The sequence below is a fragment of the Hetaerina americana genome, unplaced genomic scaffold (assembly GCF_022747635.1).
Source record: "Hetaerina americana unplaced genomic scaffold, ioHetAmer1.1.p SCAF_11, whole genome shotgun sequence".
In the NCBI taxonomy this organism is placed as follows: Eukaryota; Metazoa; Arthropoda; class Insecta; order Odonata; family Calopterygidae; genus Hetaerina; species Hetaerina americana.
The window spans coordinates 29,041,397-29,068,868 of record NW_027286181.1 but is presented as its reverse complement, the minus strand read 5'-3'; the positions used below and the strand labels follow the sequence as shown (position 1 = coordinate 29,068,868).

At 37.7% G+C, this 27,472-nt stretch overlaps 1 protein-coding gene across 1 annotated transcript; it reads right to left on the bottom strand.

Moving 5' to 3' along the window:
- Positions 1-15,262: 15,262 nt before the first annotated feature.
- On the bottom strand, positions 15,263-26,808 carry LOC139700838 (neuralized-like protein 4). Its single transcript, XM_071599269.1, has 5 exons — positions 26,631-26,808; positions 25,940-26,057; positions 18,133-18,303; positions 17,235-17,325; positions 15,263-15,919 (listed from the first exon to the last, which is right to left on the bottom strand). Exons 1-5 carry the CDS (start codon positions 26,797-26,799, stop codon positions 15,734-15,736), a joined length of 735 nt encoding a protein of 244 aa, XP_071455370.1. The 5' UTR covers positions 26,800-26,808; the 3' UTR covers positions 15,263-15,733.
- Positions 26,809-27,472: the final 664 nt, after the last annotated feature.

Sequence of the window (27,472 nt, the reverse complement as noted above, 5' to 3'; positions counted from 1 at the left end):
AGATGTGAACGACGAACAGCGTGTCGGACGCCCGAGCACGTCAACAACAGACGAAAACATTGATGAAGTGAAGAAACTAACATTGGCCAATCGTTGAATCACCGTTTGAGAAGTTGCTGAGGATCTAAACATATCGACTGACCCTCGCCGTTCGGCATTACCAATGATTTGGGCATGAAATGGGTCGCCGCGAAATTCGTACCAAAATTGCTCAATTTCGACCAAAAACAGCAACGCAGTAACATTGCTAATGAGGTGTTGGACTCTGTCCGCGACGACCCAATTTTGCTCCGGTGAGTCATTACTGGTGACGAATCATGGTTTATGGTTATAACGTGGAAACTACGAGAAAGTTCAATCATCCCAATGGAAGCTGCAGCACGAGCCAAGACGGATAAAAGCGCGCCAATTTCGGTCGCATGTGAAAGTTTTGCTTGCAGTTTTCTTCGATTGCAGGGGCGTGGTGCACGTCACAGGGTAGAGCGGTAAATAATAAATATTACCTGCAAGTTATGCGCAATTTGGGCGAAGCACTCCGCCACAAACGCCCGGATTTGTGGAAGAACAAAAATTGGCTTTTGCACCATGACAACGCCCCTGCTCACACATCGTTACTTGTGCGCGAATTTTTGGCCAAAAACAACACACTAATGATGCCGCAGCCACCGTGTTCTTAAGATCTGGCTCCCAGTGACTTTTTCTTGTTCCCGAAACTGAAGAGGCCCATGAAAGGACGACGCTACGTTACGATTGACGAGATAAAGACTGCATCGAAGGAGGAGCTGAACAAGATCATAAAAATGATTTTAATTATTATTATTATTATTAACAATATACATGTGCTGATGGATAGTGTTAGGTGGTACACAAGTCCCAAATAATCACAAAAGATAATAGATAAAATCAGACTTCAAAACACAAATCTCTTTAACAAAACAAGCGAATCCCCATCTCATTTACATCCATCAATCAGTAAGAAAAAAAGATAAATTAAAAAAAATTAAGCTGTTACATATAATGCAATACACCACACATCAATCAAATTATTAAATATACACCTTACATCTATTCTTAAAAGTATACACTCTGTTAGGAAAGGGCTCGAATATTTTTGCAGGTAAGGTGTTCCTCTCAACAATTGTTCTATTTAGAAAAGAAAATTTTTTTTTATTTGTTCTCTGTGCCCGGCATTTTACCTTAAATTTGTGATCATTTCCGCCTATAACATTTGGGTTCCCCGCCTCTTTCCTAAGATCTGCCCAAGCTTTCTCCCCCTTTATAATGCGGAATATTCCACAAAGTCTGCTTACTTTCCTTCTAGTTTGTAGAGGTTCCCAGCCCAGCACATCTACCATGTCATACACACTCTCCATCCTCTTATGCTTCCCCAGTACATATCGGGCAGCCTTTCTTTGCACCTTTTCCAGTTTTTTAATATGACCTTCTTCATGAGGGTCCCATACAAGAGAAGCGTACTCTAAAATTGGTCTTACTAGGGTCTGATACGCCTTCTCCTTGGTTGCTCTAACGCTCATTTTTTCATTTTTTTCATTTTTTCTCAATTTTCATTTTTTTTCATGAAAGTTACCCGAATATATTCACAAATAATAATTATATAACATGAATAACTATTTTTTTATATTATAGCAATGAACCCAGAGGACAGACCTGGCAGATTAACTTTTTTCCCGAAATGTGGAAAGAACGCAGCCATTACAAATAACGGAAACACTGTCCATAAGATAAAGTAAGTCTCTTCTGCGCTTTATACATTATCATTAATTCAGACAATTCATATGAATAATTCTTCTTTCTTTGCCCAGCATTAATTTCTTCTTCGTAGTTTCCTAACTTTTGTCTCCTTTCATACTGTCTAAAAGAGCATCTCTCTACCCAGTTTACATAACGTTCCTCCGAATAAAACGGCCTTCAACAACCAACCATTTTTTTCAGTATTTCTTCCGTGGGATTCTATTTCCAAATTCCTCACTTTGCCCTTAGAACGTACGAATTAAAATGATCCCCCAGGTAGGCATAACCCCTACCAATTTGGAGAAAATATTTGCGAGAAATTTAACCAAATATTGCAAGCGTACTTCTGCTACTTTTTGGGGGTCCAAAACTCGCGAGTAAATATCTCTGTATTATCTTAATTTGTCTCTTTCAGCCCTGAGGAAAGATTCCATGGAGTTGTGTTTACAAATCGACCTCTCCGACAGAACGAGCTCTTTGAAGTGACAGTGGATAAAAGGACGGGCAGTAAATTCGGCTACTTCATGGGCATCGGTGTCACCACCACCACACCTCACGACGGCGATATAGTAAACCACATCAATGCTATGAAGTGTGTATATCGATAAGTAAAGGTTTTACATTTATAAAAACTGCTCGAAATGCCAAAATTGTTCGCGGAATCCGTGGTCTCTAGAACAACCCTTACCATTATCTGTCGATAATCCGCGAGATAACACTCCCTTATTGCAATGCCTAACTTTCCATCATCGCAATTTTCAATCCCTCTCCCTTATTGAAATTTTTTGGCAATCGACAATGCCTCTAACTAATCTTATTGAATTCGTTGGTAATTTCAAGCCTAAGCGAAGCGTATGTAATATTTTACTCTCAGAAGTGTACATACCCGGACGATAACTAACATTATAATTTATCATTTCAAGGCCTAGTACGTGGGTTATGTACCATAACAATGTCTACCACAACGGACAGCATGTGCTGAGTAACAGACCGAATCATCTTGATCAGCTGAAGGTGAGAGAGTTCAATTATTTTTTGTTACAATTTATCAGTATTAATGGTACAAGTGACCAGCTACCGGCCATCACTAATTGTACAAACACCACGAATCCTGGTAAATTTTGACCAAAGACATCACGATACAGCATCTTCGACGGCAACCGGATCCCGACCTTGGCCCTTCTGGACCATTCAGCAACCGATCCATAGATTGCATCGTACCGCAAATTTCAAAAAAATGACCCAAATCCGTTATTTACGATTCAAGTACCTTTCGTATGGTAATATGTTTGATCGAATTTCACTAAACAAATTTTGCAAAGATCATGAATGAGATTGATGACAAAAACGCGGTCAGAACTAACTTTAATAATGTTGAACAGTTTTAGTTTCCAACAAAGTTCTTGCTCAGAGCCTTGCATGATAATTTTTAACCAAAGTTAACTTTCTTGGATAAGACTAGCCAAACGTAACCCAACTTTCGTTTTCCATCTGTTGGGCAGAGCTTTAGTGAGGGAATTACTGCGATTCTAAAATAAATTAATTAATGTGATTTGTCATTTACGTTTTCAACGATTCTACTAACTACAAAGACGACAACAATTATATTCTATTGTTTCAGGCTTCACTTCGTGGAAGTATTTAATATGAATACTAAAAAGAAAGGTACCTGATGATGCCGCAAGTCGCTGAAACGCGTTGTACCATTTAATAAAATCTGCGGAAAAGTACAAGTCTTTCTCTTTAGTATGGACGACAACAATTGTTTTCTGTGTCGTTCTACAGGACCTTAAGACTAAAACGGCCAAAGTTGTAAATTTTATCAATTATGAAAAGTCTTTTTGACAGTGGGAAAGCTTCGTTTATGTTGACTTAACGCGGCGCCTTCAAGTTCTAGGGTCTCTTATTTTTTTCTGGCAAACTACTAATTCTAAAAAGTGAAAATTTCGGTACATCTCAAAATTTACTTCCTGGATACGTCAATATTTTTCAAAGCATCAGCACCATGATTCCGAGACCACCGAGGACGATTTTGTAAGGCTCCTTTTTTGCCCACCGGAAAAACCAGCTGGTCTGTGGCTGAAGTGTATCAGGTTTGTTTTCATATGCGTTAGCGCCTTCTTGAACGCAGATGTTTCACATCCATGACAACATCATCGCGTATCTTACTAAATTGATGATGGATTTGGATTGATGTCAATAAAACACGCAAGTTGAGAAATCTGATAATTAAAAGCTGTTATTGTACGCTAAAGGACCTCATTCAAAGTGTTGAAAATGCTTCTCACTCTAGCGGCAGCTATTTGAAACCTGTGCACTGTATGATGCCGTCATCCAGGTCTTGTATTCCTACAAAGTGTCCGCACATTTAAACTTAAAAGAATCTTCCTATCCACTCCCGAGAAACAAACTGGTATAACTTGGAACTTGAAGAACGCGTGTATTTCTGGGGGTGGACACCGAGGCTAGAATCGCAGGATCGAGTGGAATTGCATACTTTTTAGTGGGTCAATACAATCCGATTACAATCGTGATACAACTTCACTGATTTCGTGCCCTTGGAAGAAAACATGGTTCGACCAAAGGGTCCAGGCAGCTAGAAAAGTAGTTAATCAGCAGTCATCATTTACATATTTTTACTCTTTCGATATACATCTACTTGGTACATAAGTGCGATCGTACCTACAGATGGTTTCAATAAACACATCAGAAACTAAAATGTATTGAATTATAGAGACCAAAATAATGAGAAATTAATATCCTACTGCAAAGTATTCTTGTCAATAAATGAATAATATTTTTATACATTAAATCTATTATCATAATGTTATGGTTTGATGAAAAGATTCACCACATAAGCGTAAATTTTTGCCGTAAGCATAAAATAACAGAAACTATGCCATCACGTTTTAAGCTGCTTCAATATGGATATGAGTATAAAACCAGAAATTATAAGTATAAAATTTTGGAAAAGATGCGCGCGTAAAACTAACTAAATGACAAAGAATGATAATGCCGTGTTCCTTCATAAGCAGAATGATTTGTGTCTTGCAATATGATGGAGTAGCCATCTACCCTACATGGTTGCAAGCATTAGCCGTCATTAGCAACCCCCTCCATCCAGCTCTATATGCTCAAACATAACTAAAAGAGGAACTACGTAAAATTAAGCATTGGATCAGTTACTGGGGTAGGCAATCGAAAGCTTCGGTATCTACGTAATTAAGTATATAGGTGGAAGACAATTAAGTAGGGGTAGGAATTACAGGGACTTACAGAAGGGTTAAAGAGAAACCCGGCGTCGGAATCAGCCTACTCAAAACGGAAAGCGTTTGAACTATCACATAATTTAAGGTCCCACAAAACGGAAGGCGTAATCCATTTGAAGCGATCTTCACATGGAAAACACAATTAGGGGTCGGGGTGCATCCTCAACAATTTTCACCAGTGTCAGGATTCGAACCAAGCCCTCGGAGTAGGAATCCCAATTGCACCAGTCACCACACGACATCTAAAACTGCAACTATATTGCTATGAATAATTTATCTTTTAATCTATGCCTATATCCATACCATGCTCCAGGTCACTGTCTCATTCACTGATGATAACTTTCACGTTTTCAGGTCGGCGATCGAGTTGGGGTCAAGGTAAATAATTCAGGGACCTTATTCCTGATAGTCAACGGAAGAGTTGATGCTGTCGCATCTAACGTCTCAACTAATGTTTACGGAGTTTATGAATGTTACGGCGATTTCTCGCAAGTGACGATTACGTAGCACGCAAAACGACGATCTGAGAAATGAGAATTAAACCACAAACATGCCTGGGAAATACATTGAACATAATTTCAACTCATTTTGTGGCTGAAACATATTGCACAACGTGAAAAAAGGTCACTTGTGCTGTACTTACTTAATATCATGTAATAACTACGGTAATAAAGCATATAATTAGACGGAATAATTGAACAAGGACTGAATTATTTTATCTGGGTAAATGTCACATGGGAAAATCACAGGCAGCAGAACCAAAGAAAGTGATATCCATTTTTTAAACGTTTAAAAAAGTAGGACTCCTTAAAGTATGTACATCTCTACCTGAGTAACCGAAGGTATTACATGTTGTGCTCTCATAGAGCAACTAGCTCAATCCATTCTTCTTTAGTTCTCATCCCTCATGATATGTATTTATTTATTATGCATTAGTCTGAAAACAGCACTTCGGTCTTTACATCGAACTTTGAACATTGATATAAAAATTGGACAATTACCTACACCCAAGCGCTAAGTAGAGAAAAACCACCAAGTCGAGATTCGAACCTCTAGGTGTGCCAGACGAGGACGTTACCCCGCCGCCACCGGGGCTGGCGTACATTCTAGATTATTACTATAAGGAATCTTATAAGTTAAGGTAGGTTATGAATTGACACCACATGGATGTGATCCAACTACACTCAACAATGTTGGATGTAGTTTGAGTGTTACGGTTGGTGAGGAAACGTAATGAGAAAGTACAAGAGAGATGTTATTTAGCACTAGTTAGACCTTATTTAGATTATTTCGCAAGTATTTAAGATACTTGGGAGAAAATTTGGCAAAGAGAGTTAGATAAAGTCCAGAGAAAATCCGCCAAATTCGTGAAAAACTGTTATAATGAGATGACGAGAGTGACAGGCCTTTTAGGGGAATTAGACTGGGAGCCACTTGAAATCCGAAGAGAACAAGCTAGACTGAGACTTTCAGAAAGGTTCAGCACAAACGAGTTCAATATTGACACTAAAGGAATCATTATGCCCCACACTGGTACGGTGGATCAGACCACAAAGATAAGATAATATTAAAGACATTTAATTTACAAATCAGGTCAGGATTAAATGTTGCGTAGACATATGACGCATCTGAGTGTTAGTTGATAGTACATGTATCTGTATACCTGTTAGTTTTAAAGGTTTTTGCACGAATATATACTATTTTTTGTGCGTAGATTGGCATGAATTTGTAGGTTTTGCATGCGTTCTTATTCTTAATTACGGGTGGTGACCTAATAGTCCCCCCCCCCCGCCACACGCTCTTGCGGCGGCTTGCGAGGTTCTATGTAGATGTAGTTATGGGATTTGCCGAGATTGTAATGCCACAACCACACATATGTCGTGGTACGGCGATTTGGAGACCTAAGCTAGTCAGACAGGACTCAAAATTATCGAGAAATCTACGATGACCTCGTCGAATATTGTAATTTACGGGCACTAATGGAGAAGATTCAGATGTGTGCCGTCAAAACCTCTGCAATGCCGACGAGGACGCGAGACCTCACCAAATAACCTTGGCTCTATTTGTACTTAGCGCTGTTTTCTGAGAATAAGGTCGTAGGTCTGAGATCTCAAAGACGATACAGTGAATAACTGAGACTGCGACGACCTTTTAACATGTCACTTAAGGGTATCTCAGAGAGGAAATCTGCTCAGGGACGGTAGGTCGTCCCTCCAAGGACAAAAGGGTCATCAGTGGCAGGGCGACGCCCCATCAGGGAAAGCAGAGTCCGCCTTTTAGCGGGATTAACCCCGGGGAGACACAGACATAACCCCACGCCCAGTGGAAATGGAGGGCCCCCGCACACACCCTTCTTCGTCAACAGCGTGGGGAGGAGTTGGGCGTGGTTTTGAGCATTGGGCTTGGGATTGAAAGATAAGGAGGGAGGATCGGGGTGAGGGGTGGAATTTGAGAGAGTTGATAATCGTAGGGATAGGAATCGATCACAAGCATCAAGTCTCACGCGAAAGTTATAATTAGAGAGCGCAAAAAATATTTAATCTTGTATCCACAACAAAATTTCACCTAAAACTTCATAGGATTTATATCCCAAAAAATATTAATACCTTAGACAAAAGGAAAACAGTTCATTTATTTTCAATTGGGAGTCTGCTGAACTGAGGATGTAAGACTATATTATAGATTCCAGGACAGATAGGTACAAATACTCATTCTTTCCTCGAACAATCAGAAATCATAATAGTAAGAAACCGAAGTCACTTTAGAAATATTAAAAACATTGAATTTAAAATTCGGAGCAAAGTTAAACACTGCAAAGCTGTTAGGTTTACCTTCAGGTGCATGTGTATGTAAGATGTAGTTTGAGTGTTAGCATGTGAGTGGAGTGTAAGTGTTAATGCATGAATCTATGCCTTGTTTTTTTTGTGGATGCATGATTTTGTGGTTTTTGCATGCGTTTTTTTTTTCTTTTTCTTTTCTAAATTACAGGTGGTGTCCTAACATCCCCCGCCACACGCCCTTGCGGCGGCTTGCGGGGTATTAAGTAGATGTAGATGTAGAAGACTTGGACGATAGGATAGGTGGACAAAATAATTTCTGAACCGATGGAAATTTGATGTTACCATAGAATAACGAAAATAATATCGACATCGGCATAAATATCCCGCGATCCACCAAAGATGCATTGGGTGTGTGGCAGGAGGTGCAAGCATCAGGTGGGATAAGGGAGGATATGGGAGAGGAAGGGTAAAGGGAAAAATAATTCGTGAAAAATAAATCAAATAACTTGCAAATATCAAATCAGAAAATGGTTTAATTCACCTAAAAACACACTCCTAAACACGTCACCTCTAAACAAATATTAGTTTTAACATACACTCTAAAAAACTTAAATCGCAAGAAAGAAAGTAATTACAACAGTATTTAGTAACAGGATAAGTATTTTCAAATCTTGCGAGAATACTTTTTAAAAGTTAGGTCTACTATATGAAAAAAAATGACATGCAAGATATCGACAAAATATATCACACCACCAATTTTACTTGTATCCTACCCGAATGAAGTCATATCGAATGGTTCCAGGAAATAACCACATTTTAAATTTAACCTGTATTTCAACCTGTGGTCAACTAGTGTCTCCCATTCTAATTCTTCCAATAGCGTCGTGACACTGCTACATTATTCATGACAAATATAGACAGGTATAGACAGAGCAGTATAATGCATGCAGATGTACGAGGGTTGTCCAAAAAGTAACCTCCGTTTGCGTGTAGCGAGCGAAGTAATAGGGGGAGCTGAATGTTTGCTGTATTGACACACACACTAGGGCAGTACTCCTCGATCTGCAGTGTTCGGGAGGCCGTGCCGCCTGTCGTTTGTTTACAGTTGCGAGTCTAAATGAACAATACAATAGGAAATCCCGCCAAATCTAAAATCCGTTTAGTGATAAAGTTTGCACTGGCAATAAACTTCAAAGCTACTGACATTCATCATTGGGAAATTTGTGCTCTATAAAGCCTAAATGTGATGAGTGACCAGAGTTGTGCGTCAGTGTTGTCGTTCGTTTAAAAGTAAACATAGTACATGTCCATGATGGTGACAGAAGTGGCCGTCCGTCTGTGGTGAACAATGAACTTCACCAGAAATTTAACGAAAATTTCGTGAAAACCAGTGTTTTACGGTATCTGAAATATTTAGAAAGTTGTCCACAGATTTCTACGACTCTATTGCAAGGAAACACTATTGAAAAGTTAGGCTGCTACATGTTTTGTGCTCATCTCGATGAAGAACTTCAAGATACCGTCATCGGTTGGCTACGCGATCTCAGGCGGCAGAATTTTATGCTGAAGGAAGTTGAAAACTAGTTCAGAGATATGACGAATGTTGAAATCTGTCTGGCGAATATTTATAAAAACAGTAGAGGTATGCAGTTTTTAGATGAAAATGATAAATTTTCTGTATCTATTCCTGTGTATTTTTTATAGCATAACGGAGGTTACTTTTTGGACAACCCTCGTACTTAGAAGAGAAGTTGGAGAGAGGTTCTTTTAGAGGACACTTTCAAGAAGATGAGGGAATTTAACTGGTAATATCCTAAAGCACGAGTTTACTGAAGATCATAAATGAAGGAAGTATGGAGAGGAGAAATTAAAGTGGAAGGCCTAGGATGTACTACGAGAATTACGAAAAGGTAAATGTCAAAGCAAGTAATTAAGAGGGAATAAAGATATCGGCAGGGAACAAGACTGTCTGGATTACTGCTACCAAACTAATCCTCGGATTGAAAACCCGTGTTGATGATAATTTAAGAACATGTGTTGTCGAAAATTCATTCCCCATTGCCAAATTTTTTCATAATAAACACAATTGTTCGAGGCCAGAACTTTGACCTCAGCTGCAAATGGCTTACGGAGAAGCGCAAGAGTAATATTTACGATACCGGAAGAAATTCGAACGTAAAATAGCTCCAATGTACGCATTACTTCTTAATAATTCCTGGCAATACAATATTTGCCCAAACCAAACACGGTAGGCTCTTGATGGGTCCATGGGCTTAACCTTTCAGCCATTCTAACGTAACACTAAAAAAAACAGCAAATTACGTAGAGTAAAAAAGTTTATTTTAATTAACCAATACCTAATTATGCGTAGGAAATATCAGATATATACATCTAACAAATATCCCGCTAGGGTATGTGGCAGGGGGTGGTAGGGCATCGGCCAAACATACACAAACCCGTGAGTTCATACCTGCATATGAATATATATTTGCCCTTATACACAAACAGCGGTACACATTTACACACACGTAATTGCACACATCACGCAATAATTGACGTTTTTCACTAAATCATTGACCTTAGGCCATTCAGGAAAATATTTGGGTGCTTGGGTTCAATTTTGTTGTGATTGCGTATCGTTGCGATCGAATAATTATTATTTGAATCTGTCTCTGACGATACCCATCTCTTATTTTATCTCATTGAGCGAATCTACGAATATAATTTCGTGCCATAATAATTCCCTCAGCGTCACAAGATAACTCAGTTGTCCTTAGCCTTTCCAAAAGTCTAAATCTTAAGACTAAATCTCTTCGTGAATCAATAGCCTCCAAGCCTAATTCTTCCAACATACACACCACGCTTACTCTCTTCTCGCAGAAATATTTAACAAATCAGTGCATCTATCTGAAACTTTTGCAATTCCTGAATTGACATTTTATTCCATATATCCCAAATACTCGCCGCGTATTGCAAATGCGGCTTAACTAAAGCGAAGTAACACCTCTCTCCTACCTTTCAATTGAATTTTCCAACAACCCGCATAATGGAACCCAGCTTCTTTAAGACTGACCTGCATATTCTCCTGTCTGTGGCTGACCAAGCTTTAGTAAGCCAGTTAACCCAAGGCATAGCAGATAATACTGAGCCGCCAAAATAAGTTATCCATATTCCACGACCTCTCAATACATCCACTTTTACTGTCTAATTCAGATTTTCCTCCTTAACATCCTGTCTATGCCCACTCTATTAAAAAAACCTCAGCGTTCGTCTCCCACTCAAACTTATTTTATCCATTCCCTTTTATAACCACATCTCAAAAGCAACAAACAAACGCTCACTATTCTGCCTCAAAGATCAGGTTACAAAACTATAAAACGCTATGATCTATATTAAAACCTTTACCGGTAGATTACTCTCATTAAAAATAATAATTGAGATATTAACTACAAATTATGCATCCATAATACTTGATTACCCATATTATTACCTATTTGTTAGTTGATTTAACCACTTCTGCTGCACAGTTATTTTACGAGTCACAACTCAATGTATGAATAGCCTAGATGAGCAGTGGTGGGCAGAGAGTTAAGTTAGAGATGTCCATCATCACCTGTTCTCTTTAATATACGGAATTCTCTCGTACACGCGGAGGGAATGGTGAGGGAGGGATGGGAAAGGCTGAAGAGGAATTAAGTGGAGTTTCAAATTAGTTTGATTCGTGGATGATCAACCATTAGTTAGCCAATCAGACAAAGGGCCAAAATAATTACTTAATTAATTGAGGAATCAGTGTGATAGATATGGGATTAGAAATAATCATAGATAACTGAAGAGGATGAGTGCCAGTAATAGAAAGGAAAATGCTGGGGAAGCGAGGTAGAGGGAGGAAAAAAATACTCTTTGTTTATGGAATTCAGGGAGGTAGAGCGTACGCCGAGCTGAAGAACGAGTCATTGTAATATGCAGTAAGGAGTCCAAAAAACCTATCTCATCTCGGTAGACTACAGCTAATTATAATATCTTTGCTACCGATGCCGGAAAGACATCTGCCCCAGACTGCAAATAATCCTTCTGTCTCATACTCAGGTACATATACCATCACCGAAATTCCAGCCAATTAGCTCAAATTTATAAACACCGCGTAGTTTCCACGTTCGCCCGCCGCAAGTGGCTTTGCCGAAAGCCATCCCATTGAGAGCGCCCGACTCGCAGGGTTGGGTTGGTCCCGCCCCCATCGTTGGGGTAATCAAAGTTTTACCTCGTTCCTCGAAAATCTAATTTGTGCCCCTCGGAGCTTCTGCTCCTGGATAACGTTTTTCGTCGTTGTTGTCGCCGTTGTTGCTTGGAGAATCGGTCGGTTGTTAGTAAACTAAGCAGTCCCATTAAATAATGCCGTAAAATGAACCGTCACATTGTTCGGAGTGCCGAGCGGAGTGCATTAAGCTGCCGCTCGCCCTTCGTAAAGTCTTAACAAACGTCACAGGACCTTCCGAGTAGGTGCCGTAGATAAGGAATTTCATTGCACGTGCTTAAACCCCGACAATGTTTTTCAGGCACGACACCACCAGGAGATATTGTAATTCGTCCACTATTAAATTACCATTAAACTTTAATTAAAGTAGGCATATAATCACTATGCATTGAATATTTAAGAACCTTAAATAAAAATGCTTTTGATCCTAATTTTTTACGTGTCATTGATTACTATTAATAAAACTATTAGGGAAGGGACAAAGTTTTGGAATCGATTTTAACGCGGGGATCGAATTGGTGTGGTAACTAGTCCCACTCACATACCACCCCAAGGACCCGAGTTCGAATCCATTCAGAGGCAGAATTCTTAGATCGAATTCTTTCTAGGGATGGCACGTGGACAGTGCTCCCCGTCGGAAGGGAAGTTAATAGCAGAGTTAAAAGCAGAACTGACGAACTAGGTCATTGTTCAGGTATACATGCCACCAAGCAATTATAAGGAGGAAGAAGTCGACAGGATATATGATCAGTTAGAGGAATCGCGTGTGTTCACACAGGGAAACATTTGATAGTAATGGGGTATTTGAATGCGACGGTAGGCGAAGGAAGATATAGTGTTGAGGTGGGAGACTACAGTTTAGGTTCGCGGGATGACTGCAGGGTGAAACCAATCAAATTCTGCAGGAGACAGTTATCACTTTCACTTGATTTAGACACCAAAAAGGCATAGGTATACTTGGAAAATGATAGATAACTCAGTAATGTATCAGTTAGATTATATTATGGTTAGGTACAGATTCAGGAACAGTATGATCAATTGGCACCGCTTCCCGAGAGCGGATGTGGACTCTTGATCTCAATTTAGTACCTATGATGTGTAGCGCCCGATTCAAAAAGATAAGCCAGGGACAGGAAGTTAATTCGCAACCTGTACATGTCTCAGACTGCTCACGTATGAGTGGGGAACCGGGAGTCCGGATGGGCTGTGTTAGGAAGTGGTGTAAGGTAGGGCAGCCCTTTATCACCGTTGCTGTTCAACGAATATGTGGAGGAAATGATTAAAGAGGCATGGAAGGAACTGGAGATACGAATGAAATACGGAGGTAAATTCGTAAAATCAGTTAGGTTTGCTGATGACCAAGCTTTAATTTGTCAGTCAGCAAGGGGGTTGCAAGCATTGCTGAGTGAATTGGAAATTCATTGCGATAGATGTGGGATGAGAATCAATATTAATAAAACAAAGGTTATGCGATTTTCTAGAAAGAAAAAGGCTAAGCTAAATATTAAAATAGGAGGACAAAAACTAAAGCAAGTAGAATAGTTTACGTATCTCGGAAGTGTTTCGGACCAAGCAGGTCAAAGTAGTAGGGACGTAAGGAGAAGAATTGCACTAGGAAAAGTGGCTCTTGCAAGGAGGAGGGAGTTGATGACGGGGACGTTGAGTGAGGATTTAAGAAAAGACTCGTGAAAACTTTGATATGGAGCGTAGCTATGTACGGCGCGGAAACGTGGTCATTGAAGCAGGAGGATAGACGTAGATTGGAGGCTTTTGAAATGTGGGTGTGGAGAAGAATGGAGAAGGTGAAATGGATAGAGAAGGAAACAAATGAGAAAGTACTTGGTATGGTGGGCGAAGAGAGGGGTTTATTGGGAGAAATCCTATAGAGGCAGGAAAAGTGGATGAAGGGGGTATTGACCGGCAGTGGGATGTTGAAGACTGTAATAGAGGGGAGAATGTTAGGCAAACGAGGAAAGGGCAGGAATAGGATAGGGATGTTGGGTGGGATGAAGGGAGGAAGGAAGTACAAGGAGATGAAGAGGGATTTTATGTAGAGCAGGTTACTGGATTGTGGTTTGCTGGAAGTAACAAAATATTTATTTGGTATTTATGTACACCTAAATCTATCTTAAACAGTAGATTTCTTAATAATCCACTCCTGGAAAATTGTAAATAAATCACACTATTCCTGAATCTGTGCCTGTACATCTAAAGCTAACTGATATCTTCTTGAAACCTCGGGCATTTTCAATGTTTATGAGTGCCTTTTGTGGTGTCTAAATCAAGAGTTTCTTATGATTAACCACTGTTTCAGGCAACACTCTATTGCTTTCTCTCCTTGATCATTCCTTATTCCTAAACTGTAGTCCCCTACCTCATTTTCACCTCTTCAATTGCCTACCATTGTATTGTAGTCCCTCATCACCTTCAAATTTTCCCGCCCACTGATCCCCACAGTTATTTTCTCCCATATTTCCTCTCTTCATCTGCCACATTACATTTTCAAAATCCCCTGTCCTCAGCATCCTTAGTCTAACTTATTAGTTCCTCTGTGCTGCTCCTTTGGATGTTGCTTCTCAAGGATTAAATAAGGTGATGACCTCTGAAATCTTGTCTCTCTTGCTGTTTGTTATGACTCATGGCCCAGTGGATTGGTCCTTTAGTTGCCAGAAGTCATACTTTTGTCTATGCCCATTAGAGTAGAATGGGAATTGAATTGAGGTGGTTTCCCTTTGCCTTCCTCAATATTGATATTAAAGTGACACCATTATTTAAATGGCTGCATTAGATGCCTTTGCATCCACCACCTTGCTGAGAAGCTGTGTGGAGTACCTTCCATTTGACTCCTGCACTTCAACCTATCTAGCATGGTTGCCCTTACCAGGAGCAATTGTCATTACTTCCACCAGCACAGCTCTAGAGGTCATCAGAAAATGCAAGCCCTTCTATCACGTCAAGGTTGTGATTCATAGAGAAGGTGTGGACTAGAAGCCCACTGCAGAAAAACACACATACTGGAAGTGGGGTGAGCAAAACCTGCAAAATGACCTATTGAGACAGGTAAAATGTGATTGTTTAAAACCAGTGTAACTTTGTTGTAAACTGTCATGCTGTAAATAAGGAATAATATTGGTTATATTTTTTTTATTGCCAAATGAACATAGAAAAAATATAACATATCAAAAAATGCATTGGTGGTAGTTCTGTGTTTCCATCCAAAACCTATCTAAAACAGGGGACTACCGAATACATGTAATAATAGTAGGTCAGGTGATGCTATCAGTTATCCATCACCAGCAGGTTCCTCGCCCACTTGCCAATTAGATATCCTATAAAGACAACTGCTTACTGCAGAATACATATTCAGCAATAATTTTCTACCAAGGTAATTCCCAAATTATAAAAATATTGATAGTGGTGTGACAGGGATGAACAATGAAACTGTACTTTCCTCCATTGACCTTCAGAAGGACTGAAGATTAAGTCTTACAGTTCTGAGTAAAAACATTGCATCCCTTCACTTCTCCATATTGAAATATACCAGTTTATGTGAAAATAATTCATGCCACAGCATTTCTTTCAAGTAGACATATGAAAATATCAATGCAGTTTTTACGCGAACTTCCATAGTAATGGCGTCAAAACAAAATTTTAAGGTCAATAATTCTAGTGCCATTTCACATGATATGCATGAGCTTTGCATGCTTCTCTATCATTGACACTTGAACAGTTTTACCACGTAGTTCAATGACTCCATAGACATTATCCGGAATTCCAGCCATATTAGGACCCATGTCATTTCCATTGATAAAGATATGCAAAACACCTGGTTTTTTAACCATGATGCCAATCTGATCGCCACGCTGTAACAGAAGAATTGTAAAATATTGTTATTCCAGTATGATACAGTGTATCATGCAAGTGTTTGGAAAAGAATTACTTTAGTGTAATCATCTGTACACTTCTTGGTCACTTTGAAAATAGTCATATTCCAATATTTAACAGAAAATTTCTGAAAAAGAGCAGAATGGGGGACCAAAATATAAAATCAGTTGACTTTAATGAGATCAGAGATTTAAAAGCCATATGCATACTCATATTTTGAAATTCTACATCAAATGACTTAGATGTGGATTTGTGTGCTGTACGATAAAGCTTATCTGTATTGAATCCATTTCTCTTCCTTTTATTACTGTTATTGAGCTTAACCATTTGAAAGTTGATATTGCTGACTCATCAAACTTTTTTCAAGTCTATGTGATGAATATGAATATTTACCATGGTTTATATATTGGGTATGAGTAACTTCCTCAACATACACCAAAAACATCCTTGTCTGGAAAAAACGCTTACAAGAGACATGCATTTTTTAAACGTTTGTCTGCTATTTATATATTTTTTCAGAAAATATTACTTCAGTACAGATCCGAATGTAATTATTTTTCAAATTATAAATAATGGGTATCTAATGCCGAAATGTAAGAATATAAAAGCCTAATTTATCATGAAAAATCCATAATAGTCAACCCAAATGTTAGTTTTATCTTGATTAGAGTAAGGGTGAATATCATCTCAAATTTAGTTTAATGGTATTTAGAATCCAGACATTTTATATTGTGGATAGTCTGTACCTGTACTGCCTGTGGCATCCTAGTTATTTCCATATGTATGCATATAAAACACACCTTAAGACTTAGCTGGAAGTCAAAGTTGTAAACCATAATTTAGCACAGAAACCTTTGGTTAGTACCAAGCACTCTACCCGATATCCTTTTTCCCCTTATTCAGCATATGAATCAAATTTTTATTCTATTATGGGGAGAATTTGACTACTGAGGTTTGCAAGTGAAATGAGAGCATCAGGAAGAGTATTCGCATATCCCAAGCTATTGTATCTATGGCGGATTACGCAAGGATGCCCTTGTGAGAACATTTTTAGGGAATGGAATATCAAATCGAAACAAAATTTTTTCAATCCACTCTTAAGTGACCAAATATACTGATTTTTCTCCAATCTCTTTCATGCAACAAGTATTGGCCTCCTGAATGATACTTACCCTCAGTTAAATTGAAATCTGGTGAATTGCTTTTAAGTCATCATGACTTAACATAAAGTTATTTTGATTTTATGAAAAATGAATTTCCAATTTAGATGGAATTATCACTACATTCTCTTACCTGCAGTTCGTCTATGTTGCGTCCAATGTCTTTCACTATCATGGTGCTATTATTAAACAGGCGACGATCATAGTACATCCAGGTCCCAACCCTTGAATACATAGTATTTCATAGAGTTAGAAGATGTATTTTCATAAAATCTATTTGACATAGTGAAAATGTAGCCATTTCACTGACAAGTTGACTTCATTCACTTTCTCTTGGACTTTGGATGAGAGAATGTACTCTCTCATTTCAGCCTTATAATCACATAACATAGTGCTGGTTTAATGTAACTTTGAAATCACCAGCTATATTAGTATATAAGGTCACGCAAGTGTCATTCTTGATTTTGCCAGTAGACCACCAAAAAACATGAGTCACAGAAGACGTGGCATGGGGGAAGGAAGGGCATGTACAAGGCCGAGAACCCATGTCTATCAATTTTGGGAGAGGGAGGCAGATGTCACTGCCTAGTCAGTGCAGTGAGATGACTTTAATGTATCTTAACATTAACAGGAATATAGTTAGGAAACTTATTGATGTGCAAAAGTAAAAAAATAGGGCCAAGGACTGAGCCTAGAGGGATGCTATGAATCATGATTTTGAGGAATAGGGAGGAAGAAATTTTATCACCATTAGCAGTAAGAGAAACAAGTTAGCTTCTATTTTTTATAAAAGATTTTAACATAAAGAATGGTATGCCTCTTATGCCTATGGAATAGAGCTTCTTCAGAAGAATCTTATGGTTGGTATTGTTGAACGCATATGATCGGCATTGTTTATTGAATTGATGTATCTAATTTGAAAATGTATACTTTAAATCTCCTAATTTGAAAATGTATATTTTAAATCTCCAAAGTAAGGTCAGTAATTGCATGAGACTTATCAGTCAATAATAGCAAAATGAAGTACTTACTTCAACGAGTTCATGTGATCAGGTATAGCCAATTCATTTGGATCATTGGTAGTTATTCCAACTCCTAAACCATATGGAAATTTGGTTGTTGCTCTGTCAATCTGCACTTCAATTAATTGGTTCATTTTCAAGGGATGGCTTGAAAAAACCACTCCATTATTTTCTGCATCACTGCAAATCAAAGATATTGTTTACACAATGTTACAAATGTTTCATAGTGGCATGAATCCTAAAAGTGCAGTTGGGATCTGGAATCATATATACATAAAATTATATATATATATATATATATATATATATATATATATATATATATATATATATATATATATATTTCCGCCCGGCAAGTGGAAAGATCCGAGGTTCGAGTCCCGGTCAAGGAAATATTTTTACTCTTGTGATCCGTTCGATTCCGCCTTCCCCACCTTTATTGTGTTCGTCCTTTATATGTGTTCCTATCCCTTTTCCTTATATCTGTTTCTGTATATATGAGTATATATATATATATATATATATATATATATATATATATATATATATATATATATATATATATATCTAAATACACTGCATCCAAATAAAACAGTCGATGAAATGTCCTTATAAATGCTGTAAATATTTTTCTCAGTTCAAACATATACTTTATTCAGTCTTAAATCCATATCTAAAATTTCTTCCCATATCAGTGCAGCATCATCACTGTATTGATTCTCTATTAAGAACAGTGAGTTTAACGCATTATCTTTATAATATTGTATGTTTTATTGAACTTTACTGGAATTCAAAATTATTTAAAACACAATAAAGAATGGATAGTAGCAATGTTCCACTTGATAACTTCCATTGTATGACTGGGTTTAGATGTATTACATCATTTTCAGGCCTTCAAATTCCACCATGCCATGTCTGAAACTGCTAAATTAATTTAAAACACAGTTTAATTTCCATGTTGAGGCTTGATTTTTCAATTATTTATGCACATTGATGGCAATTATAATTACTGCAAAACCTGGAAAGATTTTGTAGCAATTATAATAAATAAAGTTATAAACAATTACCCACATGATGTTGATTCATGTAAGGTCAAGAAAATCACATTTTAATGACATCTTTGGAAGCTTATGGAAGCGTGGCATGTACACTACAACCCCATAACTCACAATTTTTAAGAATGGCATTTAAGGTGCCGTCTGTGAAATTTGGTTCCAGAATCAGGATTTTATATGGACTTAGCCATGAAGCCCAAATGTGTATTTCAAGATATCCATAAATCTCAAGAGAATCCAGATCTCATCCTTTTTGTGCTACTAGGGAATGATTTCAGGTTTCAGCCCATCAGCCACCAAAGCAAGCTCAAAGGAAGTGTTTGTTCATTAACTCTGTGGTAGTTATGCCACTTGCAATAATACTGTACTTTACAGCAATGTAATTACAGATACAAAATAAACAATAAAATTATAATGCAATAAAAATATACATCACGTAAAAGTTTTTGTATTCAAATAGGCAATAGCACAAAGTTGAAAATTGCAATGGTGTTGCAAATCATTCAATATGTAGAACACTATTCTATTGTATAGTCTCTAGGCTACTGCTGTTGTCCCTATTGGGCCTTTCAAAGGTTTAGAATTCAATTTGATTGCAAAATAGAATATTGAATGGATTCATTTGGAATTAAGAAGATGAGTTGAAATAAATGCTTAGAGCTAAAATAGCTCAGGCATCCAGCAATTAGATATCCACTACTTTTACTCAATGATCAATGTAATAAGTCAATCTGAAATGGAAAACCCAGGGCATTTCTCTCTTCTAGAATAATCATTGCAATTGGTGCATACATTTTGTTTGGAAAGTTCCCGGACTGTAATTTTGTGATCCATTTGAGAGCCACTAATTCATATTCAGACATGTCTGTTCTTCTCTGTAGCCCTTGCCTTACTAGACTCTCAGTAGAATGGTATGGTATGAGTTGGCAGAAATTGATTTGGTGATTCTCCTTTTAGTTGAAAATATGAACCTTGAACTTTTTGTTCTCTGAGTATTTATATGTTCCAACAGTTTTTTCTTTGTTCCTAATGGGATACCTGTATATTGTTTGATTGTGTGCTACACATAGGAAATAATTAATGTTTTAATTCTCAAACTACGCATGGCTCCCATTTAATCCTTGTTCGGCTGTTAATGATCCAGACATGTTATTAACAAGGTCAGCAAATATCACTTTCCCCTTCTCACAAATTATATTCTCGTCAATGGTGTCTTATTGAAATTGCTTTTCGTCTATGCATATGTGAAGCAATCTTTCAACATCATTGAGAATACGTAACCGTTGCATAGATAGTCTTGTCTCTATTTGAAGCATCTATCTACTTAGTCTTGTTGGTGTTCTTGAAGAAAAAGCCAATTACTGTTATCAACCAATTGTTGACGTGCGTATGAGATCAGCCACACTCACACCTTGTTCCTGATTTGCAAAGATTTTTGTTTTCATTTCTACTGTTATTTTTTATTTTTATTCTCTTATGGAATTTTTTTGGATCAAGTGTGATGACTGGCGATGCTAAGATGATACCAGAATGAACGCTAGAGACAAACTACAGTAGGGAATTCCCCTCTTCTCTTCACTCATTACGTAAAAAATCACTCTTTAAGCAAGTCATTTTTTGGACCAATATTTTTGCTTATTATGCAAATTACTAACTGTATGAGGTGCTCATTAGGTGATGTTCCACTTTACCATAATTTTCACAATATTGGTTTAAATTTCTGGGAAATCCATGATTCTTTCTAGGTAGGATACGCAGTCAGTAAGTCGCAATTACGGTAGGAATTTCAGTCATAGCTGTAAACCAACTCAACATTCTTCACATTTTTGCATTTACTTATGGCTAATAGCATGGTGATAGGGGAAGGAAGATGGAAGGGAGGACATTTGCGCCATTGTATGCTAGCCTTCCCTTGCAAACAAAGTTAGACCACATAAATATTATTGAAAACTGCTGCCTTTCATTATTAATTTTAAGGAGGAAGGAAGAATAGGTTTTTTTGGCCTAATTAGTGTTTAGAGGATGATTATCATATGTTTTAAACCTTATCATTTCACACAGAAAACAAAGGTGTTAAGTAAGAAAATTTAGGAATCGGAAAGTATCACAATCAAATTTGCCAGTCCATGAGATGTAATGCATTCACCTCAAGTCCTAAAATTACTCTCTCATATCTTCAAAGTTATCAAGACTATCCGCAAAATATTCCCTGCTCTCATTTGCCATCTGATCCTCTCCTCCTCCTAGGTCAAAACCTCCCACACATGTCCTTCCATACTGTCCTCCCATGATCACCCTACCACTCTACAAAATGTAAGCAAGGATATAATATTATGTGATGCTAATTCACAATTAAGCTTTCAAGCTCTACCACTGTTGCCCAAAACTGTTGGGTTTAAAATACAGCTCACATTTTGACTCCAAAAAAGATTATGTAATTAGGTTATTTCTCTGTCTTGGAAATACTAAAATCCTAATTAAATAGTGAACTTCTCCATATGTTTTTGTATGTTCAAACTCATAATTCCATAATGCGGTTCAGGAAGAAATGTAAAAAAAAGAATATGAACTAAATGAAGACATGGAAAGTGCAAAGAGGTTGGTAACAAACAGAGGCAGAAAGCTAATATGACAAAAGAAGCAGGGTGGTAAATGTAGTGCAAGGATGTGGAAATTGAACAGAGTAATGGTTAAATTGGTGTTCTGTACAGTAAAGTGAATAAAGAACAACTTTCAAGAAGTAAGAAGGAAAAATGTATACAAAATATCAAAGGTAAATCAGGAAAATTAATCATTGTACCTAGAAACATTCAGGAGAGATAGAGAGAATATATAGAGAAATTATATGGCCATAAAACTAAGAAGCTTAGATGTTGAGAGAGGAAATGATGTAGATAAGGATAGCTTAGGTCCAGGCATACTCAATGGTGACATAAGGGGCAATAAGAAAATTGAAATCAAATAAGACAGTAGGGATAAAGAACATTCCTGCAGCACTACTTAAGGGTTTGAGAAAAATTGGGAAGAAGTGTTTTTATGAACTAATTCATAGCTTATATAAGGGATGAATTTGGTCTGAAGGTATCATCCGATTGTATTCCAAAAAATTGAAAGGTAGCCATATGTAAGGACTAAAGAAGAGTATATTAGATTTTGTATGAAACTACAGAGGTTCTCAGAATCATCAACAAGAGGGTGGAGAGCAGAGTAAATGATTACTTAGGTGGTGATGAGTTTGGGTTCAGGAAGGGGTGAGGCATGCATGATACCATTGCAGTTATAACATCACTAATCATGAGGAACAGAGAATACAATCAGGATGTATTTTCTTGTTTTGTAGATTTCAAAGAGGCATTTGATAGAGTGAATTGGGTGGAATAAATTAATGCATTGCAGAAAATTGGAGTAGATTGGTGGGATAAGAGACTAATCCACAACCTGTACATGTCTCAGATTGCTCAGGTTCAAGTAGAAGATGGAGAGTCAGTATGAGCAGTGTTAGGAAGAGGAGTAAGACAAGGGTATCCATCACCACATGTGCTGTTCAACGTATATGTCAAGAAAATGGTAAAGGGTGCATGGGAAAAACTGGAGGTAGGAATGAAAATGGATGGGAAATTCATAAAATAAGGTAGGTTTGCTAATGATCAAGATTTAGTTTGTCAACAGCCAATGGGTTACAAACTCTGCTGAGTGCATTGGAAAGTCAGTGCAATAGAAATAAGATGAAAATAAATTTATATAAACCAAATGTTATGTGGTTTTCTAGAAAGAGAAAAAGTGAGCTAAATGTTGGAATGAAAGTTGTTGAGAGCAAAAACTTCAGCATGTGGAACAGTGTACGTATCTCAAGAAGTGTTCTAGATCAAAGGAGGTCAAACTGGTAGGAACATCAGAAGAAAAATTGTACTGGGCAAAGGAGCTTTCACAAGAGTAGGGAATGATGACAGGGATGTTGATTAAGGAGGTTAAAAAAGCTCATTAAAACTTGAATATAACACATGGGTTTATATGCTTAGGGGAGAATGGTCATTGAAGCAAGATGATAGGCAGTTGGAAGCTTCTGAAATATGGGCATGAAGAAGGCACTTTTATTACAACAAAATGTCTTCTAAAATCAGCTTGCATAATTAATGCTGGGGATATATGGGTATAACTTCAACCTACATGTATAAGCTCAATCCTATTCATAGAAAAAATACTCGCTATTAAGTATTTCATTACAAATTTCAATAATATCCCTTTTTTGAGTCAGTAGTAAGAGACAGAGTTTAAATATTTTGTTGAAAGTACTTCCTAAGAAAATTCTCAAGTAAATAATGAATGTATACAATGTAGTGTGCATATCTCACATGAGGTGATATTGCCAAGCTCATACAAGTTGGGGTAACAGGGATATCACCCCTCTGCAAATACATACATACATTGTATCCCTCCCAATAAACTCAGGGTCTACAGGCATTCAATCATAAGTAGTATGACTGTGTCATAAAGGCATAGAAAATTGTTTCTTCTGATACAAACTTCCATAATTTCAAAATGATAACCAAAACTAAGAATTGCATAAACATTTGAAATGATAATAACCTCATGGGATCTTAAGAGAAAAGATGCTCCTAAAAGGTCACAGCTTGTGGAACATGTTAAGAACTGATGAATAAATTTCAGGATAAATGGGATTACTGTTTCAAAAATATTGACTTAATTAAAGCAAGAAAAAGGTGATAGGTATATCTACTGCAGATTTTTCTGAGACTTTTCTGATGGTGCAAGAGATTGATGAAAATATATGGTCTGCGCATATATACCAGATCTACAATGTCACAAAAACTGCCACTTGAATATGAAAGAAAGGTTATAAGGTAACAACTCATAATGCTACACCAACAGGAAGAATGGAACATCCATCAATTTATAGTGTACCTGCTTGAAAAAGACATGGTGTAAAGTTAAAAAGTAGCAGAGTCATCATTTGTATGTTTAATGTCTTTTAAAAGTGCATGAAATGTGGAAATAGATATATGTCAAATTTGAGGAAGGTTACTTATCTGAGGATGTTAAAGGCATATTACAGGCCCCCACTTATTATGGTCAATCAGATCCCCAATGTAAAATCAGGGAAATTTATTTTAGAAAGGATAGATTTAAAATGTTGTTTTTTCCTCAAACCATTAGGGATCATAATAGATAAGACAGTAATTACATGGGAGATAAATAGAATTGGTAATGTATATATTTGTCGATATCCTGCATGTTATTAGGTTATAAGTTTGGTTGGGACAGCTTAGATGATGAACTGTGTTATGGTCGGCCAAAATGTGCCACTACCCCAGAAATAACAGCAAAAATGCATAAAATGGTCATGGAGGATCACCGACCGAAATTGCGAGAAATTGCTGAAGCTGTAGAGATGTCATCAGAATGGGTGTATAACATTTTAACAGTGGAATTGGCTTTGAAAAAATGGCATGCTACATGAGTGCCATGACTCTTGATACAGGATCACAAACGCATTGGAATGGAAATTTCTGAACAATTTTTGACCCGTTTTAAGAGCAACTAACAAGAATTTCTGGGCTGGTTTGTGACCACAGATGAAACTTGGGTCCACTACTATACCCAAGAGACAAAATAGCAGTCAATGATTTGGAAATACGATGATTCACCACCACTAAAGACAGCAAAGGCAATACAGTCGGCTGGGAAGGTGATGGTTTCAGTTTTCTGGAATCCAAAAGGGATCCTACCGATAGATTATCTTCCCACTGGTCAAGCAATTACAGGACAATACTGCGCTAACCTCCTGGACTAACTACAGCAAAAAATGCATGAAAATAGACTAGGCTTGGCAAGTAAAAAAGTCATCTTTCACTAAGACAATGCATGCCCACACATAAATATCATTGCCATGGAAAAAATATATGAACTAAGATATGAATTGTTACCACACCTGCCTTATTCACCTGATTTGTCTACATCAGAGTTCCATCTCCTCCTTTAACTCAAAATATTCCTTGGTGGGTGGAGATATTCAAACAAAACTAATAGCTGAAGTAGACGGGTATTTTGCAGGCCTGAAGGAATCCAATTTTTGAGATAGGATCAAAACATTGGAACAATGCTGGACCAAGTGCATCAGTGTACAGGGAGACTACATTGAAAAATAAGGAAGTTACACCCAGGTAAGTCCTTTATTTCCATTCCATTCCAAAAACTTTTCTAATTAACCCTCTTAGTCAACCCAAGGGATTTGGAAGGTGAGCATGGGCCAAACCTCATTCTAAACCCTATACATTGCAAGAAATTCACACATTATCGAATTATAAAATTCTTATCTAATTTGAATTTACTCCCAATCAGGAAAGTGAATGATTACCCATCTCTGCACCCTCTTTCAAACACATAGCTTTAGGATCTTGAAAATCATACTTTCATAGATTTTACTGTGAATTTCCAGAGATGTAAACTGGATTCAAGCTGATTGCCTACACGTCTCTGGCCAAATATTCTATATAACTCACTACCATATCCATATCAATGAATTATGTGATAATGATTATATTTCCATAACACTGCTGTTATTCCATCTTGGTAATAGACTCAAGTACAACCAAACACGATATTTATTGAAAAGCCAATTCTTCTCATAGAGTTTTTCGAATATGGTCAAAAAGTTAAGTAAATGCACACATTACAATGCATCTATTAACAGCTTGTATATATTTATCTCTCTCTCTCTCTCTGCTACAAACAATACTCACTTTTGTCTAAATGCAGTTCTGTACTCATTGACAAAGTATGTGTTTTTTCCGCCCATCTTGTGGAATCTCAATTTTGCAAGGAGGTTACCATCTACTCCAGTTAACCCAATGGGGACTTCTGCAAGAGAAATGAGTACAAAGGCTGAAATTCATTATTTATTCCGCTGTCAACAAAGATCAGTGAATTCCAAAGAAGTTGCGGGAGATGCTGTAACAGTAACTTTTAACGGAGTCATCCGCTAATATGCATTTCAATGCAATAACACTACTATGTTTGAATCCACTGACTTTTTTTAACAAATGTTGCTTTTTCATAAATAATATCGATGACTTATATAGGCTACTTCACATTTTAAATCTTAATTCATGTCACTTTGTTTTCCGTAAGTATTGTAAAAATGACATTATTATTAGATGAATTATTTATCTTAAACCAAGATGGTAGGTCAGGTTATTGAAAATGCCTTACAATAGGGAATAAATTTCAACTACCCATATTCTAAGATTGGAAAAACAACCACTGGAGATAACCGACGAACCTCCTTCAGGTTCACACTCTAAGTGGACGCTATTCGTAAACCGAGTTGAATATTGCTGTGGATCAAATGAGTCCAGAAGTTAGTTAAAAGATCAGTTTGGCATACTTAATTAGGGAAACGGCTATAATAATTGTTATTAATGTTGTGCTTACCGAAGAAAATGCCTTTGACATTCAAGACTTTCCTTCCTCCGCAGTCTGTGATCTTATGAATCACCTCCATGTTCATGCTCTCTGTCACGTCGACACTGTCTTTTATGGCGGAAATCGTCGTTGTCCATTGTCCAGTTTCGTTCTTCCTCCTCCCTAAATGGAAGTGCATGGTTTGCTCGCAGGGTTCCCCAACGATCCCGCACTCCGGTTCAGAAGCAGCTTTCCCCTCGACGAACCCCGCCGACAAGACTGTGCAAAGCAACAACCACATCGCGGTCAAAATGTTGGCCAACATTTTTCCTCGTCAGCCTGGGAAGTTCCGATCAATGGGCGTCTCCCTGGAAACCTGGACTCCGGCATCGACCGTCGGTTACATTTATGGCCTCGAAGCCGATGGGCATCTGGTTAGCGGATTTCTTTATTTTTTCCAGAACAGAACTAATAGCTCTCGGGGACCAAATCCGGGTAAGATTGGGGGAAGGGGAAATGGAGCAACAGTTGACATCTTCGTCGCCATGGACTTCTTGCAACCCCGCCGCCACTCGTGGATAGATTCTTCGGAATACATCCCATAGACCTCCGGACGTTTTTTTTATGGGAGGAAGGAAATGAATGTCGAGTGGTTGCGCATGGAAGTCTGTTTTCTTTCCTCTTCTCCAATAAATCCTGTCCGAAAATGAATTGGGCATTCGCATCGCGCTGGTGCGAATACATATTTTCCACGCAAGTCAACGTTTGAGATTTGGACAATCGACTTTTATTTGCAGTTGGGCGTAACTCATTTCGATTCATTTTAAGATGACTCGTCGACTAAAAGAGTAGGTTTTGAACAATCCTCAAAA

Coding starts and splice junctions, on each gene's coding strand:
- LOC139700838 (XM_071599269.1), bottom strand. CDS start 26,799: ATGCACTTCCATTTAGGGAGGAGGAAGAACGAAACTGGACAATGGACA. Junction 18,304..25,939: donor AGAACTGCATTTAGACAAAA/GTGAGTATTGTT, acceptor TTTGATTTGCAG/TGATGCAGAAAATAATGGAG. Junction 15,920..17,234: donor GCAACATAGACGAACTGCAG/GTAAGAGAATGT, acceptor CTTCTGTTACAG/CGTGGCGATCAGATTGGCAT.